This window comes from Schistocerca gregaria, chromosome 1 (genome assembly GCF_023897955.1).
Source record: "Schistocerca gregaria isolate iqSchGreg1 chromosome 1, iqSchGreg1.2, whole genome shotgun sequence".
Lineage (NCBI taxonomy): Eukaryota > Metazoa > Arthropoda > Insecta > Orthoptera > Acrididae > Schistocerca > Schistocerca gregaria.
In genome coordinates this window covers 770360477-770379888 of record NC_064920.1, presented here as the reverse complement: position 1 = coordinate 770379888, position 19412 = coordinate 770360477, and the positions used below count along the sequence as shown (strand labels likewise).

The following is a 19412-nucleotide window of genomic DNA, read 5'->3' as shown; positions in this document are numbered from 1 at the left end:
ATGGAACATATATTAGAAAGATGGATTGAGGCTGTAGGAGGAGGAGCGTTCATTCCAGTCGACAAAAGTATTCTCTATTGGGGTCGAATTTGAGTGTGACTGTGAAGTTATACAGTCATATATAAAAAGATCTGGGTGAAATTTAGTTAATTGTTGGACTTTTTACCGACCACCCGATTCCACTGTAATAGTGTCATTCAAAGAAAGTCTACTCTCAGTAGTGTGAAAATACTCGAATCACGCAGTATTAGTTGGAGATGAATTTAACTTACTGAGTATAGACTAAGATATCTATGGATTCATTGCAGGTGGTATGTATGGACAGGCAGTTTCGCGAAATACTTTTAAACGTATTTTCAGAAAACTGTCTTGAACAGATTGTTAGAGAACCCACATGCAATGGAGGTATGTAGCTACAAACAGGCCTGAACGCATCAGTGGTGTCAATACAGAGATAGGGATTAGTTATCCTGATGTCATCATACTGACACTGCTTACTAAAGTTATTAAATCACTCAAGAAGGCTAAGAGACCATTTTTGCTAGAAAGAACAAATAAGCAGTTGTTAACAATCCATGTGGACATAATTTAGTTCCAGTATGAAGGACGTAGAGGAATGAATGGCAAAATTTGAATGGGTAGTAAATTGCGGTGTGAAGAAGTATGTGTCAAGTAAGTGGATTAAAGAAGGAAAAGGCCCTCCATGGTTTAAAGACAAAATTTGGACAGTGCTGAGGAAGCAATAAGTCGCTCATTTACCGGTCTGGTACGGTAGTAGAAGATGGCAAAAGGAAAGCTGAAGTCTTAATTTTTGCATTCAGGAAATCATTCACACAGCATGATCATACAAACATACCATCATTTGACCATCACACAGAATCCTATTTGGAGGACTTAGGAATATATGTTTTTGGTGCAGAGAAGCAACTGCGAGTTGAAAACTAATAAGTCACCAGGTCTGAATGGAATCCCAGTTTAGTTCTACAAAGATTACTCTACTGCATTGGCTCCTTCTTAGCTTGCATTTATTTCAAATCTATTGCCCAGTGCAAATTATGAGGTGACTGGGAAAAATGCAGGTGAATCTTGGTATATAAGAAGGGTAAAAGAACAGATTCACAAAATCACAGACCTGTACCCTTAACATTTGTCTACTGCAGGATTCTTCAACATATTCTCAGTTCGAATGTAATAAATTTCCTTGTGATGGAAAAGCTTTTGTCCACAAAACAGCACAGATTTAGAAAGCACTGCTTGTGCAAATTTCAGCATGCCCTTTTCTTACATGATATCCTGCGAGTCATGAACAAAGAGCAACAAGCAGACTCCTATGCATAGTTTTTTGGGAAGCGTTTCATACAGTGCCACACTGTAGGCTGGAGTAGGTTCCCTTATATGTGATTGGCTCAAAGACTTCTTAAGTAATAGAACCCAGTTCATTGTTCATGATGGGGAGTGTTTGTCAGAGACAAGGATATTGTCGGGAGTGTCCCAGGGAAGTATGATATGACTATTATTATTCTCTGTATCCATAAATGGTCTTGCTGGCAAGATGAGCAGCAATCTGCATCCATTTGCTGATGGTGCTGTGCTTTACAGGAAGGTGTCGTCGTTGAGTGACTGTAAGGATAGAAGATAACTTAGGCAAAATTTCTTCTTCTGCACTTAGATCACTAGTGCAATCTAGAACTGCTAGAGGGTTTGGGATCTGCACCAAGTCTGATTAAAGGAAGGCATTCAAGCAGTTCAGAGGTGGACTGCTAGATCTGTAAATGATAGGTTCATTCAACATGCAATTTTGACGGAGATGGTTTGGAAACTCAAAATGGGAATACCTGAAGGGAAGGTGATGCTCCTTTTGAGGGACAGTGTTGAAAAATTTAGAGAACTGCCTGTTGAAGCTGACTGCGGAATGATTCTATTACCGCCAGTGTACATTTCGCTTAAGGACCACAAAGGTAAGAGAAATTATGGCTCATATGGAAGCAATGGAACAGGAAAGGATATAATGTGTAGTGGTTGGTACAAGATACCATCCATTATGCACCATAGTATTCGGTGACTTGCGAAGTATGTTTGTAGATGAAAGTAATGGTGAATATTTCAAGTGATAAGTTTTGAGTGGATAGAAATTTAATGTATACGGTTCTGAACACTATGCACAGTTGTAAGACAGATGACTAACTCTTTTCAACTGTTTTGTCCGAACTAACTGAGGGTGTTGTATAAAGCTTATTGTCTTTCTTTTTTTTAATACGTGAGGTGTGGTCAAAAATTAATGAAACTTTTTGTTTCTCTGAAAGAATCTCAATTTATTCATCATCATCACATTTGCCACTTCAAAGTAATCTCCTTCAGATATAATACATTTGTGCCTCCACGTTTTCCAGTCTTTGAAGAGCTTCTGGTACTTACTTTTCATTATGGTGTTCAGCACTATCATTGGGTCTGTTTTTATCTTATCAATGGTGGCAAAGCAACACCGTCTCATGGGAATAGAAAGAAGTCACGAGGGGCCATGTCCGATGAATATGGTGGCTTAGGCTACATAAAGGTTTCGTTTTTTATCAAAAAAAATAGTGAATGAGCATTGAGGTGTGAGTGGGGGCATTATCATGATGCAATTTCCACAAGTGGTTTTGCCACAGTTCTGGTACTCTGCTTCGTGCAAATGGCTATTACTTTCCAGGTAATATTCCATACTGACAGCACAACTATAAGGCAGGAACTCATGATGCACTATCCCAGTGTAATCAAAGGAATGAGTGAGGAGAACCTTCATATGTGGTGGAATTTGTCGAATCTTTCTGGTCTTGTCTCTTGAGGCAGTTTTCATTTGGATGATTGGGCCTTTGTTTCAACATCATATTCAAACACTGATGCTTCATCACCTGTTATAACCTTCTTTAGAAGTTCTAGATTGTTGTTGTCTTCATTTGGCAATTCCTATTCCTGAATGATGTCTACGCAATGTCATTTTTGGTCAAAATTCAACAGTTTTGGAAAAAAGTTTGCTGCTAAACATTTCATGCCCCCCCCCCCCCCCAGAAAAAAACGCTTGGCATGAGCCAAAGGGTATGCTGACATCATCAGCAACCTCTCTGATGGTCATTTGGCGATTTCCAGAACAATTTCTTTAATTGTTCCACATTGTCATCAGTAATTGATGTTCCAGGGTGACTAGTGCAGTTGTCATCTTCAATATCTTCTTGAACTCTTTGAAACGTTTATACTATTTGTAAACTCTTATCTCACTCACGGTAGATTTGCCAGATGCCACGGTCAACATTTTGAATGCGATGCTGCACTTTATTCCATTTTTCAAGCAAAAGTTAATGCAAATTCTTTGATCTACCATTTTCTAAAGTAAAAAGTCACAGAGCACTTAAAAACACATACAACCTTTTTGAGTGTTAACAATAAATTAAATATTCCTAAATAAAAAAAAGATTGAAATTGGATATATAAAGCTTGCTAAATTGAAAAATTCCCATTGCTTTTTGATTACGCCTTGTAAGTATAAACAACATTTAAGCACAAGTGTATAATTTGCTGCTCACATCAGCTTGATATTTTGTAATGGAAACGTGACTGCCGCTTGTGAAGAATGCCTTAGATGGTTTTCCAACTACAGATTCCTGAATTTAATGAAGTTTATTTGTATTTACAACAATCGTTGACACTGATACAGTTCTGTGTGACACATTTCTTCTACATGTGGCATTGGAAAAATTGCAGATAACATAGAACCTATTCTTCAGTTAGTATAATTTAGTCTTATTACAAGCACACAAACAATTTTAGTATGTGTTACAGATGGTAGAGCACTTGCCCGCGAAAGGCAAAGGTCCTGAGTTCGAGTCTCGGTCGGGCACACAGTTTTAATCTGCCAGGAAGTTTCATGTCAGCGCACACTCCGCTGCAGAGTGAAAATCTCATTCTGGAAACATCCCCCAGGCTGTGGCTAAGCCATGTCTCCACAATATCCTTTCTTTCAGGAGTGCTAGTTCTGCAAGTTTCGCAGGAGAGCTTCTGTAAAGTTTGGAAGGTAGGAGATGGATACTGGCAGAAGTAAAGCTGTGAGTACCGGGCGTGAGTCGTGCTTCGGTAGCTCAGATGGTAGAGCACTTGCCCGCGAAAGGCAAAGGTCCTGAGTTCGAGTCTCGGTCGGGCACGCAGTTTTAATCTGCCAGGAAGTTTCATGTCAGCGCACACTCCGCTGCAGAGTGAAAATCTCATTCTGGAAACTGAGGTATTATTTATTGAATTACCCTCATACCACACCTCTCTTGAAATACCTTATATATGAACAGTTCTTGTAAAGGTGAGTAATTGTGGAGTATGTCTTCTAGAATCTCTTTGTCATTAATAAGTACTGCTCACATTAGTATATTTTATTTTTGACATGTTTGTGAGGGTATTATATAAGGATGTGGATGAACTGCAGTGATTTTTTTGTGTGTGTGTGTGTGTGTGTGTGTGTGTGTGTGTGTGTGTGTGTGTGTGTGTGTGTGTGTGTAGTATTGTACAAAGAGAGAAAGGAAGAAATTATTTTCCTCTGCTTACAGTGAACTGGAAGGTGCAAAACCCTTTTCAAGGAAAATACACCCTGATGAATTATGGTTGTATAAAAATCCCAGAAGTGAGAGCTATGTTCCTGTTGTTATGTTATGGGTAAGCACTGTTGTCTGTATGCGCTTTAAATCAGCTCATCTCTTCTGTAATGTGGTGCTCAAGAATCAATCTTCTTACAGCCCCTGGTTTTCATTACACCAGCAGCTGTCATATTTGCCATGTTCCTACTCCAGAGGGACAAAATTGATGTTTGTCAGGCAGTTCTGAGTTTGACTTTAGGGCTTTCCCTAAATGGTGCACTCACTAACATGATTAAATTGATTGTTGGTAAGTAATTTCACAATAGATTTTAATTAGAACAGTTTTTTCACTCAACCTGTTTTTTTTACCTTATTGTACCACTAAAATAAAATGATTTGGTAAAAATCCTACACCAATTTGTATATTTTAGGACGACCGCGACCTGACTTTTTCTGGCGCTGCTTTCCAGATGGAGAAGTTAACCCTGATCTAGAGTGCACAGGAGATGAGAGTGTAGTCTGGGAGGGACGTAAAAGTTTTCCTAGTGGGCATTCATCTTGTAAGTAATCATTGCTTGTGAAGATCCCAGAATTAGAATGAAACTTTTACTTCAATAAACCCTGAAGTACACATACATTAATTTGATTTGGAAAGTCACTGTGGGCTCTAAAATTTTGCTATTAGTCTTCAATAGTTACTTAACTACAGTTTCCATTGTGAGCATCTTTGTTAATTGTCTTGATTATTAGCCTACACCCGACTCATTTGCAGTATTTATATTTAATTATTGTTACCCAGAATATACTTAATTTCCAATGAAAGACTGCATTAATTCCAGAACAGTTTTCTTCACATAAATCGATATTCTTGACTGGCTTTATTATACATTGTGGACTCTTAAGTAAACAGCTTAAAATCACAACATATAATGCTGTGAATCAGTCTGCACATCATAGCCACATAACCATACATACATTTTAAATGGTTTTTCCCATTTTTACTGTGTGCTACCACTCTAAATTGTAATTAGTCAAGATCTTGTAAATGTCAGCTCTTCTGAAGCATATGTTTTTCACAGTCATTGTAAGCAGTGATGGCTTGTGATGTTTCATTGCTTGTCTTGCTAGTCTCCATGTGTTGTAGATAAGATGTGTTCCTGAACATGCAGAGAACAGTAATAAAACTTGTTATTCAGCACAAATCTTGACCATTACCAGCATCTGCAAATTCTCTTGCATACATTTTCTTTACTCGAAGCTTATGGATTAGTCTTAGCTAAGACATGGCCTTAAATGCTCACACCTCTTGCATGCATGGCATGTGACTTATCTGTTTTAGGATCGTAACAAGGGATAAATTGTTTGCTTATCTTAGCTGCACAAGAGATTTAGGATGACATACCTAAGGGGAGACAAAAATGAGTTCATTGTGGTACTGCAGTTAGATTGAAATTTGCATGTAATTTTCATGTCTGTGTAACATTGTATTCTAATGTTACATTCCCTCAGGTGACAAATTTGAAACAATATATGGAATCATCATTCTTCCATAATTCTGAATAAATGTGCAAAGTTCTATAATCATTAAGGCACATTTGGGAGGAGTAGGGTTTGATATATGTCTTGGTGTCTAGGTTTAGGTTTTCTGTGGTTTCACTAAATCAGTTAAGGCAAATTCTATGATGGTGTCTTTGACAAGGACACATCCAATTTCCTTGTCCAATCCTTCTTTGTGTTCAGCTCTCTATTGACCTCACTGTCAGCTGGACTTTAAGTAATCCTAGTCTTATTTCTTCTTTTCTTATTTGTAAAAGTTCTGCAGCTTAACTGTATAGAAACCAAATAATAGGAAACTTCTCATTTTTGTGGCTCCCATATGGATAAGTTTTTATGATAGTTTTCACAACTTTGTTACATACAGTGTAATGTTATCATACTTTATAACAAAATTGATAATTTATAGGGTAATGGTATAGTATTTTATTTTTTATCACACATTTAGTTACTTGAGTCACTATTGTCCAAACCCCAAAGGAATACTGTCTGCAATCACCTTCCTATATGCCTGGATACCACAGTGGTGTATTATTGAAACAGGATGGTGGAAACACTGTTTGATACAGCAAATGGAACTGCCTGGAAAACAAATGGTAAATGAAGAGGAGAAGAAAAAAATGTTCTTCAAGAATTGAAAGGTAAGAGGACAAAACAAAACAAGAAATAGAAAAAGCTCAGGCCACTGGAGAAATAGTGTCAAATAAAGCACTTGTTTTGCTACATGTTTCTTGGGAACCAAAACTAAAAGATATTATTGAATCATAAAGAAGAAACTCTCAGAGGATCAATAATGATGGTATTTTCTTTTCCACTCTATAAAACATGTCACAGACAGATTTGAAGTGGCAGAAGCATGAAATCAGGAAAATGAAAATGATTAAAAATGGTCATAGCAAAAGATAATTTGATATTGCTGTTGGAAAATACTGCCTCCTACAATTCTGCCTGCACACAATATGGACATGGCTGGTGGTTTGCCATATCTCAGGTTCTGTACTGGCTTCAGAAAACAGGCTGGATTTTATATCAACACAGTGGCTGACCAAAACATGCTGATCTGTTATCAAATTAGATTCCTATATATATTCACCTGTCCTCCCCCCCCCCCCCCCCCCCCCCTAAGGTAACTCTTTCCACTCCCGGGATTGGAATGACTCCTTACCCTCTCCCTTAAAACCCACGTCCTTTAGTTTTTCCCTCTCCTTCCCTCTTTCCTGATGAAGCAACCTTGGGTTGTGAAAGCTAGAAATTTGTGTGTGTGTTTGTGTGTTTTTTATTGTGTCTATCTACCAGTGCTTCTCATGTGGTAAGTCACAGCATCTTTGCTTTTTATATATATATTTTTTCCCATGTGGAATGTTTCCCTCTATTATATTCATGTCATTGTTTCAAAAGTATGTAATAAGTCACATAAACAAAAATTTTCCCAATGTTGAGAACCTGATATACTTTCCAGATGGAAGTGGTAGTCAGTATAACTACAAAAATAATTTTTCAAATCTGTGCAACCACAAAGTAGACTTTGGGTTGGAGGCTGAATGGCACTTTTTTGCATCTTGTCATGGTAAAAATGCATTTGATGGGGCAGGAGGTACAACAAAACGTGAAGTAAGTAAAGCCAGCGTACAAAGACTAACCACAGACCAAATTCTCACAGTACAGGACATGTATGTCTTTTGCAAGGATAATATTAAAGGCATTACCTATTTTCTGATCAAGAAAGAAGAAGTGGTTCTGCATATGAAAACAACACTTCAAACCAGATTTGAAAACTGTATAGCAATAGAAGGAACAGGGCATTTCCTCAAATTCCTTGGCACTGCAGAAAACATAGTTCAGTGCTATGTAACATCGGAAACCGAAATTTGAGGACCATTGTGTCAGTAAAATTACATCTCTATCTTTAATATTGAATGACATAGTGGCATGTGTGTATGATGGACAGTGGTGGCTTGCAGAGGTTGAAAGAATAAGTTTAGAAAACAATGATGTTTTTGTGCATTTTTACCACCCTGCTGGCCCAAGAACATCATTCAAGAAATCTAATAGTGATAAAGTTTGGACACCAATGGAAAATGTTTTAAGGAGACTTTCAGTGCTTGAACTTACCACAGCAACTGGGAGGTCTTATAGCACAGAAGCTGTCTGAACAAATAAGTGTTCTTAACATTCATCACCAGCTTTAGGAACAGTGGCATCTTGAAGGATGTTAATTGAAAATATTTATTTTAAGTATGTCAGAATAATATAAATGTTATTTCAGTGATGTTTCCACTTTTTGTATATTATTCAGTACCTTACTTCAATAATAATTGATTATATCCTGCCACTATCACACATGAATAGGCAACAGCCATAAGATCAGTTGTAGAGTAATGTGAATTATCTCCTTGTTTTCAAAAATTAATATCTTTGTTCACAGTCAGATATCAATGTTGAAATCTTTACAGTACATTGCTACTATATAGGTGTAAAAATTGTTCAAAAATCGTATTTTTATATTGAGTCCCACCTGATATAACTAACCCCAAACTTTTTAAAAAATGAAAATTTTCAAGTTTCAAAAATTCATAAAAAATTAAGGAACAAAATGATAATTAAATTGACACCCTAGCTGCAAACAGGCATTGATATACATCGTTGGGGACATGGTGAAAATGCGTTCCCCGATCGGGACTCGAACCCGGGATCTCCTGCTTACATGGCAGGCGCTCTATCCATCTGAGCCACAAAGGGCACAGAGGATAGTGCATCTGCAGGGACTCATCCCTTGCAATCTCCCCGTGAGACCCACATTCCCAACATGTCCACACCACTGCATTCGTAGTGTGCCTAATAGATGTTTGCCCATCACACTCATTACTCATGGCAGCTTAATCTATCAAGTCCCGTACGAGCTGGGGCATATTGTATGCATTTTCACCAGAAGGTCAGTGGCCGGGTAGCCATATTTTAACTGTATATGAAGTAGTATCTGGTGTGGACATGTTGAGAATGTGGGTCTCACGGGGAGCGTGCAAGGGATAAGTCTCTGCAGGTGCACTATCCCCTGTGCCCTCGGTGGCTCAGATGGGTAGAGCGCCTACCATTTAAGCAGGAGACCCGGTTCGAGTCCCGGTCAGGGCCCACATTTTCAACATGTCCCCAATGATGTATACAATGCCTGTTTGCAGTTAGGGTGTTGATTCAATTATCATTTCATTCTAAAGAAGCTGCACAGTCATCAATGGTATCTGTTCTTTTGGGAACAGATACTACCTTCATATAAAATTAAGGAAACGTATATAAGTGTTCTTGCTGTATATGAGGCTAGCAGTGTATGATATTTAATTATAGGAAAAAAATAGACTCTCATAAATCACTCCTTGTTTGTTATTTTTGGGCCTAAAAAGTTGATTTTTAAAAATTTGGATACCAAACTTTGGAGGTCATTTTGACTGGTTATTTTTGAATTTAGGGTATTTTGTGTAATAGACAGTGTTGTAGAGGACACTTTTCTAAAAGCAATCATGTCAATTGCAATGTTGTAACTTAACCCAGTGCAGAGGTATTCATATTTTTGCTAATATCTCTAAACTGAAAGATTGTCGCGTGCTTACAAATGAAAATGGCCACCATTCAGTAAAGGTGAAAGGTAAAATTTAAAAAAAAATCTGTTTGAACTTCTTAATTATAGGGTAATCACACATAAAAAATTAAAATATTTAAAAATGGTCAAGCAACCAATTTAATTTTTATTGAACCTCTTCATTTGGATTGACCCTGATGAATCAGAGATGATTTGGAGCTGGCTACTTTCGACACGCTTGACTTTCCACAAATACACTGTCACTGTGAAATATTTCACCACATCCAAGCAGCACACTGACCAACTGAATGAAGACAATGCAGGTGTTTTAAACAGGCTGATCTGACAGGGCAGGAAGGTGCCAGAGGCGAATCACAAGTTTCCTCCTTGCCCTGCTGCCTCATTTAATGGTTCACAGCGAGCGACAACGCTCTGCAGAGCAGGGCGGGCTGGAACAGCCTGGCGTATGCTGTCATTGTCTGACTCCTAGTTGGCGTTCACGTATGCAAGCAGTTGTCATTCAATTACTGTTTTCTAAGTAGCCGGGAAGACCAGAAGAGTAGATTTAGTCACACAAATTTTATTTGACTGGATTTTTTAGAAATTAGGTACAGTCAGGTTCTAACATGAAATTAGGTATTTTTAGGATTTTTAAAAATGAGGTACAGTCAGGTTCTAACATGAAATTAAGTGTTTTAGGTACTATAAAATTACAATTTTCGATAAAATATTTGCGTAATTCTTAGCTGGGAAGACCATGAGAGAATGTTAGTCATAAAAAAATTTATTTAACTGGATTTTTTAAAATTTAGGTACAATTAGGTACTAACCTGAAATTAGATACATTAGATGCTATAAAACTAGCATTTTCGATCATAAATTGGCATAATTCGTGTATGTACAACTTTTATTGCCTTTATTTGATGAGGAACAAACTAGGCTTTTACCTAAAATTTGAGGTCTAATGATCAGTAATCCATTTGGCTTATTTCAGTATAAACAATTGGCATTTGGGATTTCAAGTGCATCCACTATTTTCCATTGCTCTATGGAGCAACTGACAAGTGATGTCCTTGAACCTGTGAGTTATTTAGATGATATTATTGCCATGGGAAAGGATTCAAGGGATCTTTTGCAGAATCTGGAGTCACTGTTTCATGTTTTGGAAAAAGCCAACCTTGAAATGCAACGAAGAGAGATGTGTGTTTTTTGCCCAAAAGTCTCAACACCTCGACATGTAGAGGCCGTACAAGAAGTTTGAGCACCACTTATGCCAAACAATTAGTCGGTTCTTGGGCAATAAAACTATTATTGGAAATTTACTCCCCACACGGCAGCCATTGAGGAGCCGTTGCACACCTTATATGAAAAGACGTAAAGCATCAGTGATCACCCATCTGTCAAAAAACCTTCTTAGACCTCAAGCAGACTTTCCTCCATCCAGTCTATCTGATAGTGTATGATCTTCGGAAATTGTTAATAGTGGCCGCAGATACCTCTGATTATGGGCTTGGAGAAGCTCTATCCCACAAGATAAACTGCATGGAACGCCCTATTGTCTTTACTTCAAAACCAAAACTCTAATGATGGCGTAATGCATCTACACCCAGATAGAGAAAGATGCCCTGGCAATCATTTCTGTGCTCAAAACATTCTGTGATTAGTCAACAGCCAATGGGTTATGCTCTTGGCTGATCACAAGCTTCTGCTGCCCCATTTTCATATGGAAGCTGGTAGTCCACAAAAAACAACACAGTGTCTCCAGGGGTGAGCAATATTTTTGTCAATGTAGGCATATGGTATTCAGTACTGCTCTACGACGCAAACCATGAACACGGATCTTATCTCCCATCTTCTGGCAGGTCAGAATGCGACTCTTGATATGGTGCCAGAGGATTATTTTGATACAGATTTGGAATCTGCTTAAGCAGTCATCCTGTTTCCCATTCATGCTAATCCTATTACCAAGTTAATTCTGAGTGACCTGTTCTACACAGTGTGGTGCACTGCATCACACAAGGGTGCCCTGCTGACAGAAAATTAAGCAGCAATCAGGATGTTGCAGCAAACTGGCACCACTGGCATAAACTCTAGATTCTGATGGACACCATGGAAACGGGTGGGGCCAGTTTCATCACCCATGACCATTGAATTGCCGCAGGCAGTGTTGCATGGGCTGGACTACTTGCATGTGCTAATAACATGACTGCAGGATCACTTGTACACAAGTGCCCATAGGCCACAGAGCAACCAGTTCCAATGGCAGCAACAGCCAAGGAGGATCAACACAGCTGTACTGCAGCAAGCTGCCAGCAGTTGCAGCCGGAATCACCACCTCCCTGACCTCAGTCTAAGTCAGACACTGTGCTTCTGGGATGGTATATGCTCGATGGCTTCAATTCAATGATAGGACGTAATAACTGTCATCAGTGATAGGTGTCCTACTGTACTTTGAAAAATTTCAATATTGACAGTTATTGCCATTGGACTAGTATCCTCTGAGACTTATTTATTTTGTAAAACCAAATGAAGAGTGACCACAGAAAAATCTGTGCTGCCACAAAAATGAAATTCAGGTGCCTTTCTAAATTCCAGCCCCCCCTCCCCTCCCCCTCCCCCCCCTCCTGCCCCGTCTCCTGTTCTGCCCTTGCTGGGTAGGGACAGTCATTGAAGCACAAATGGAGAAGAACACTACAACTGTGTGAACAACAGGAAAAAGGACACCAAAGATTAAATGAGTTTAAAAGAACCTTAAATGAAAGCTTAAGGAATTTTGAATAAGTACAGTATAGAGACTAGATAGTGTGTGCAGAAAAGATATCACATTTTCTGTTCTTGTATCTCAAACTGCAATTAAGGACTTAATGCAAACTGCAGCTCAGAGATCATATACTATACATTCGCAATGCAAGGCTTCTGCTGCTTCACTGCTGAAGCTGTAGTATGGAATCACATTGTAACTGAATTACTGGTGCAGATAAGATTGCTTAAGGACAAAATAAGTTGCAGTACAACAGTGCTTTTAGATGAAAATTTCTGTGTCAGGAAAATCAGTTTAGATTTTTATAAGACTTCTAATTTTCTGCAGATAGAAAAAAAAGAGTAAATAAAGAACTGCCTGTACAATGGTCAAAGTGGAATTTTTCAATAATTTCTTTCACTGCACACACCTGAAAGTATATTCTCTAACTAAAATGGCCATTATCAACCTCTAGACAGTAGAAAAAGAGTTCCACAGACATTAGTGTGGAATAGAAAGCAGAGTAAATTGAAAAGAAGTGAGATGTATCAGTCAAAACCAAATAACCATCTTTCTGATAACAGGCCTATGATCTGATCACCCGAAAAATTGAACTCTAAATGAAAACCAAAGATTAGTTAGTTATGTAGTAAGCAAAGAAAACAGCTAGTCAAACTTCAACTTGGAAGAATGTTGATATACACACATCTTGTACAAATTATTGGTATAACTTTTTTCAGAGTGCATATGTATTAAAATAAAATTTTTGAAAACATTATCAGCGATCCTTAAATTAAAATTTAAAGATTAAAAACAGTCATGATCACAAGTTTTTATTTTTATTGGAGTGACCAGTTCCGAATCTATTTAAGAACCATCTTCAGACTCTGAAATCTATCTGGTAATATGTTTTTTCAGAGCCTGAAGATGGTTCTTGAATAGAATCGAAACCAGTCACTCCAATAAAAATGAAAAAATGAAATGGGTAGACAGTTCACCTGGTGCAAGTCTTTCGATTTGACGCCACTTCGGCGACTTGAGCGTCGATGGGGATGAAACGGTGATGATTAGGACAGCACAACACCCAGTCCCTGAGCAGAGAAAATCTCCGACCCAGCTGGGATTTGAACCCGGGCCCTTTGGATTGCCAGTCTGTCATGCTGACCACTCAGTTACTGGGGCGGACTCCAATAAAAATAAAAAGTTGTGATCAAGACTGTTTTTAATCTTTAACCATATTTATTAATTTAGGTTAATATGTTCTGTTATAGAATTGTCACTATGTTTACATCAGTGTTTCAAAATAGATAATGTGAGTATCCCTTTAATGTTTGGAATTTGAGTTCATAAGTTAGACCATTGCTTCTGAATATTTTCAGTTTCATTTGCAAGTATGGGGTTTGTTGCTTTCTACTTGGCTGGGAAGCTTCATGTTTTTACACCATTTGGAAGAGGAAGATCTTGGCGCCTGTGCATCTTTCTTGCACCTCTTACAGTAGCAACCTGTGTAGCCCTGAGCCGGACATGTGATTATCATCATCATTGGCAAGGTGTGTATACAAGCACAGTGATATTCAGTTTCACATGTCTTCTCATTGCTTATTACACTTATGGTTCCTGTTCTTTTACTTTTGATGAATCTTTCACAGACGCAAAGATTTTGGTTACCATTGCTAACATTATTGATGCTTTTTGGTCTCAATTTTTAATTCAGGAGTACTCAGATTTAATTAATTTTATGGTCAGTGGGGTTTAAGCTTTAAGTAGTTCTGCCAAGTAATTACTATGATATACAAAGCTGCTCATTAGCAAAAATAGTGAAATTTTCACTGCCTGCAATAGAGCATGTAAATTTAAAGGCTGTGAATTAAATTCAGTATTTTGTAGACCATGTGATCCTAATCCACACTGTACGGTGGCAATAGAAAGCACAAATAAAGATATTGAAATTTGCAAGCTTTAAGAGCCAATGGCTCCTCTTGGCAGGAGGGTTGAAATGAGAAGGTGAAGGGGTGAAGGGAAAGGACTGGTGACGTTCAGGAAATGGGGAGAGTTCGGGAAAGTCTTCCAGAACCGTGGGTCAGGGGAGACTTATGGACAGGATGAGAATGAAAGACTGGTTGCTGGGAAATGCACCAGAAGAGATTTGAAAACCTGAGAGTTTAAAGGTGAGAGATAGGCAATATGCAAGACAGAGATCACTGACAGATATCATGTATGAGTTAATAAGAGTGGGTAACTAAGTGCATTGTATGTGGTAAATGTGGAGGCTGTTTGGTCTTTTGCATTGTTATGACTATCGCCAAGTTATCAGTTAGAATAAATGGGCATAGGCAGAGGGTGTATACTGGCTACCTTTCTTCACTCCCTTCCTGTTTTCTGTATTTTCTATATCTTTCAGTTTCTGACCATCTATCTCACCACCACCACCACCACCACCACCACCACCACCACCACCACCACCACCACCACAGTGCGAGTAGACAAAGTTTCCCTAAAATACCTTTGGGGGGAAAAAATTCTCTTTTATAAGAGTTCTGTGATAGAAACTGTATCCATGACATTTGTTGTAGTTAAGAATTACTCTGTTATCTGAAAGCTACATTCTGATCTGATTTTACTGACCAACCTAGTAGCTACATCGTTTTTATTACATTCTATGTTTTTTACCTGTCGACCACAAAGAGAGAAATTTTTGATTCACCTATCCTGTTTAGCGAAAGATTGTTGATATCTACCAAAAAAAGTGATCTATCCAGGCTAGAACCCTATGGCACTCCCCCTCCCCCCAAATTCCTCATTCCCCCCCACTTTATATGACCCCAGTCAGATTGAAACATCTTCCCATTTTTTTTCACTGAAGGACAAAGTTCTGCTTCTTGCTTTCCACATATGAGTTGAACCATTGTTAAACTCTTTTTGCTAATCATATAAAGTTTCAACTTTTGAAAAGTAACACATAATTTGTGTAGTCAAATGCTTTTGTTAAAATAAAAAATACTGAGTAGCCTCAACCTATCATTTTAGCCCTGACAGTGTGTCACACACAAAATAATAAATTCGATTTTCTGTGGATACTGCTTTCCTGAAACTAAGCTATTAACCAGTAGTTGTCTATGTTCTCTCTTTTTACTGTTTTTATAAAGTGGTTTCACCAAAGAGTATTTCAGTCTGTTAGGAAGTTGACCATACCTGAAAGACACAATGCACAGGTAAGTAACTGACTACAGAATTAAGTTATGTTACAGTGATTTTCATAATACTACTTGAAATTTTACCATCTCCTAATCTAATAATTGATTCAGCCTCATCTTTGCTTGTTCCATGTAGCTGCTTGTGAGGTAGTTGACTCAGAACACCAGCTTTCAGGAGTTCTATGTATTTACCGGTACCAGTAAAATTTTGATTTAACCGATGTACTGTTGACACAGTGCTCATTAATTATTTTGCGCAACTCAGCTGGATCTCTAACAGTTTCATTCTTGCATAAGAAAGGTATAATATGTTAAACACCCAATTTCTGTCCTGATGCCTTTTTCCACAGTTGAAAAAATATATATTTAATTTTGTTCTGGGAGCTTTCTATTATTTTGGTGGAGTGCATTATTTTAACCTGTCTGATGATATTCCGCATTACTTTGTAGTGTTGTCAGTTGTGAAATTCCATTATGGGGCTCTTTACTACATATCTGCCTGCAAGGTTTCAATAGCAAAGAGCTAACAAAGAAAGTAAGAATGTTTGTCATTCAAGTTGCCTGTGTTGTATACCTCTTGCGAAGTTCCCCTTCGAGATTGGCTTTAAGTGTTTATGTTGCATGTGAGATCTCTTGCAAGTGAGATTCACTTATTTGTAATATGATTCTGCCTTCATTCCTTTCAGTATTACTGCCTGCACATCATGATCTGACATTCCATTACTAATTTTCCTCACACTGTATCCTTCAACTAGAGAACAATTTGTAAAGATATTGTTTGTGTTCATTCTACTGTCCCTGAACTCTAGTTGGGAGGTATACTGTCTGTGGCGAATTTCAAAACATTAACTGATACTAAGGGGGTCCTGCAGTGACCCCGTAAGCTAGGCCAAAATAGATTAAACTTCCTATGCAACTTAAGGCAGCTTCTCCTACAATTACTTACAGAGACAAGTTTGGAGAGGGGAAACCTTGAAGTCAGCACTGGAGGATCCTCTGAGGCTGATAATTAAAGGGTTTTTTGTTTGAAAGTTAAACTCTTTTTGCATACTATTCAAATATTTGCTCTTTACAGTGTTTTGATATGTCAGCTCTTTTGAATAAAACGTTCCACTCGGGGTAAATGGCCATCCCTCCCTTCCACAGTGAACTGCTAGCATGGAAATCATATAAGATGTACCTCTCCAAAGAAAGGCTTTATATTTCTTCACCATGTAAATGATGTTCTGGTATACAAATAAGTAACGAGTTAAGATCTATTAGCAATTCACATATTTTACCTTTAATTCATGTAATATTTTGATAAAATAAGCTTGCAGCACCTTCTGATCTGCATTTCTCATTTAATGAATAAACTTCCATTTTTAATGTCCTCTAGCAGGGATGTGTTGTACCTGATTTTGTACTAAAAATGTCTAGCTCGTCTGCACATTATCACTGAAATTTGGCCTGAACAAGACAGGTCCACCTGCTGTGTTGTCACTTATTAGGATCACTGACCACCCCTTCCCAGACTAGTGTCCAGTATAGCCCGACTATCATCACCAAAATGTGTGTCTTGTCAACAGTCATCAGCACCCTATCAGGTCCCATATGAACTCAGCTCACAATACTGTCAAGATGGGGTTGATTGTAATGCTGGAACAGCTGTACACATTGATCATCAGTGGCCCAAGTTTGACTAGTGGTCCTGCCCAAGTCACCACCTATATCATATGCCTTATCACTACCAAGACTATTCTGAGCCTCTCCCACTATCACTTTATGATCCTGTTTAGAGAGAGAGAGAGAGAGAGAGAGAGAGAGAGAGAGAGAGAGAGAGAGACATGAATTGATTTTCGAAGTAATGAAAGATAATGAAATAGGAACTTGCAGTGGGTAGGATTCTTGAAACAGAAGTTTGCTGGAAGTATTGGGAACTCCAGTGTATTTTATTTCATCAAGCAAATGCTGTGCTTACATTATTTTGTTTATGAAGATTTGTTGGTCCTCTAGAATGTCCAGTTTGCAGCTTTTGTAATGTACACATAGGATCTTTGTCTTGTTTTAAATGGACAGCTACTGTGATTTATTTGGTTGTTGAGGGCAAAAAGCTGCAAAATCTCAATTCTTGTTGCATTAGTCTACATGTAAATGGTTGTAGTTAAGGCAGTTGATTTGATACACTCAAAAAATAATTAGAAAACTGTAAATAAAACATTATTATTTCTTAAATAGTTTTGAATATTTTTTTAACTGCACACTAGTAAGGAATCTTACATGACACTGTTGAATCCTCAGTCACTGCATCTTGTATCTTTTATCTTGAAGCATGCATAATGTACTTGGAATCACTTACGAAATGCAAGAACAAACATAAATAAATATTACAGAAAGTTTTATTTCTAGTGAACTACCATAATGTACAGTGAATAGGGAAAAAAACACAATACCAAAAAATAATTAATATAGAGTAATGAAATTTCCGGAATATATTTGTCTAGATAACATATTTGAGTGATTAACATTGCATGATCACAGGTTAATGTAAACACGAGATAAGTGGTTGCGAATGTGAAATGCTGGTACATTAATAACCAATATAACCATCGGAATGTTGTCGCAAGCATGCTAACATCCATGCATTGCGCTGTATTGGTGCCAGATGTCAGTTTGTGGGATGGAGTTCCATACCTGTTGCACTTGGTAGGTCAATACAGGGGCAGCTGATGCCATTTGTGGATTATGCTGGAGGAGTTGTCATCTGATGATGTCTTCTACGTGCTCGATTGGAGACATCTGGTGGTCAAGCAGTCCAAGGTAAGATGTCGACACTCTGTAGAGCATGTTGAGTTACAACAGTTGTATGTGGGCAAAAACACACTCTGGAATGCTGTTCACGAATGGCAGCACAAGAGGTCAAATCACCGGGTTGACATACAAATTTGTAGTCGGTTTGCATACCACGAGAATGTTCCTGCATTGCACAGTGTCAGGTTGGTTGCAGGCCCTCAACTGGCCGCCTCCTTGACAACCTATGGCCATCACTGGCACCAACTCAAAACCTGCTTTCATCAGAAAACACAGGAGATCTTCACTGTGCTCTCCAATGAGTTCTTGCTTTTCGCCACTGAATTCACAGATCACCGTGGTTTGAGGTCAGTGGAATGTGTGCTGTAAGGCATCTGGCCCAGAGCTGTTGTTGAAGTAACAGACTTAACAGTTTGTTGTGTCACCAGGGTGCCAACTGCTGCTCAAATTGCTGCCACAGATGCAGTATGATGCGTCAGAGCCATACGCCGAATACTCTCTGTAGTGCCATGCGGCTGTCTGGTGCCCGGTCTTCTTGTGGCTGTACATTCCTGTGATCACCACTGCCAGAAATCATGTACAGTGGCTACATTCCTGCCAAGTCTTTACACGACCTCATTGGAACTCGGTGAGGTGTTGATAATAAGCTGCCTGAAGTGGCCGAGCTGTTCTAGGTGCTACAGTCTGGAACTGCACGACTGCTACGGTTGCAGGTTCAAATCATGCCTCGGGCATGGATGTGTGTGATGTCATTAGTTTAGTTAGGTTTAAGTAGTTCTAAGTTCTAGGGGACTGATGACCTCAGAAGTTAAGTCCCATAGTGCTCAGAGCCATTTGAACCATTTGTTGATAATGATGCCTTTGTCGCCTTAAAGGCATTCTTGACTAACATCAAATCACCATCTCCAATCTCAAAGGTAACTAATACTCACTACCATTACAGCACTTACTTAAAGCAGATCTGATTT

The 19412-nt window shown here is 38.4% G+C and overlaps 1 protein-coding gene across 1 annotated transcript in view; it reads left to right on the top strand.

The window, feature by feature from the left end:
• LOC126268302 (phospholipid phosphatase 5) overlaps positions 1-19412 on the top strand; it is a 45034-nt gene that overhangs the window by 14215 nt on the left and 11407 nt on the right. Inside the window, exons 2-5 of the mRNA XM_049973899.1 lie at positions 4569-4674; positions 4755-4902; positions 5027-5155; positions 13840-14010. Coding sequence (XP_049829856.1) covers positions 4569-4674; positions 4755-4902; positions 5027-5155; positions 13840-14010 — 554 coding nt within the window. The remainder of the gene's footprint in view (positions 1-4568; positions 4675-4754; positions 4903-5026; positions 5156-13839; positions 14011-19412) is intronic.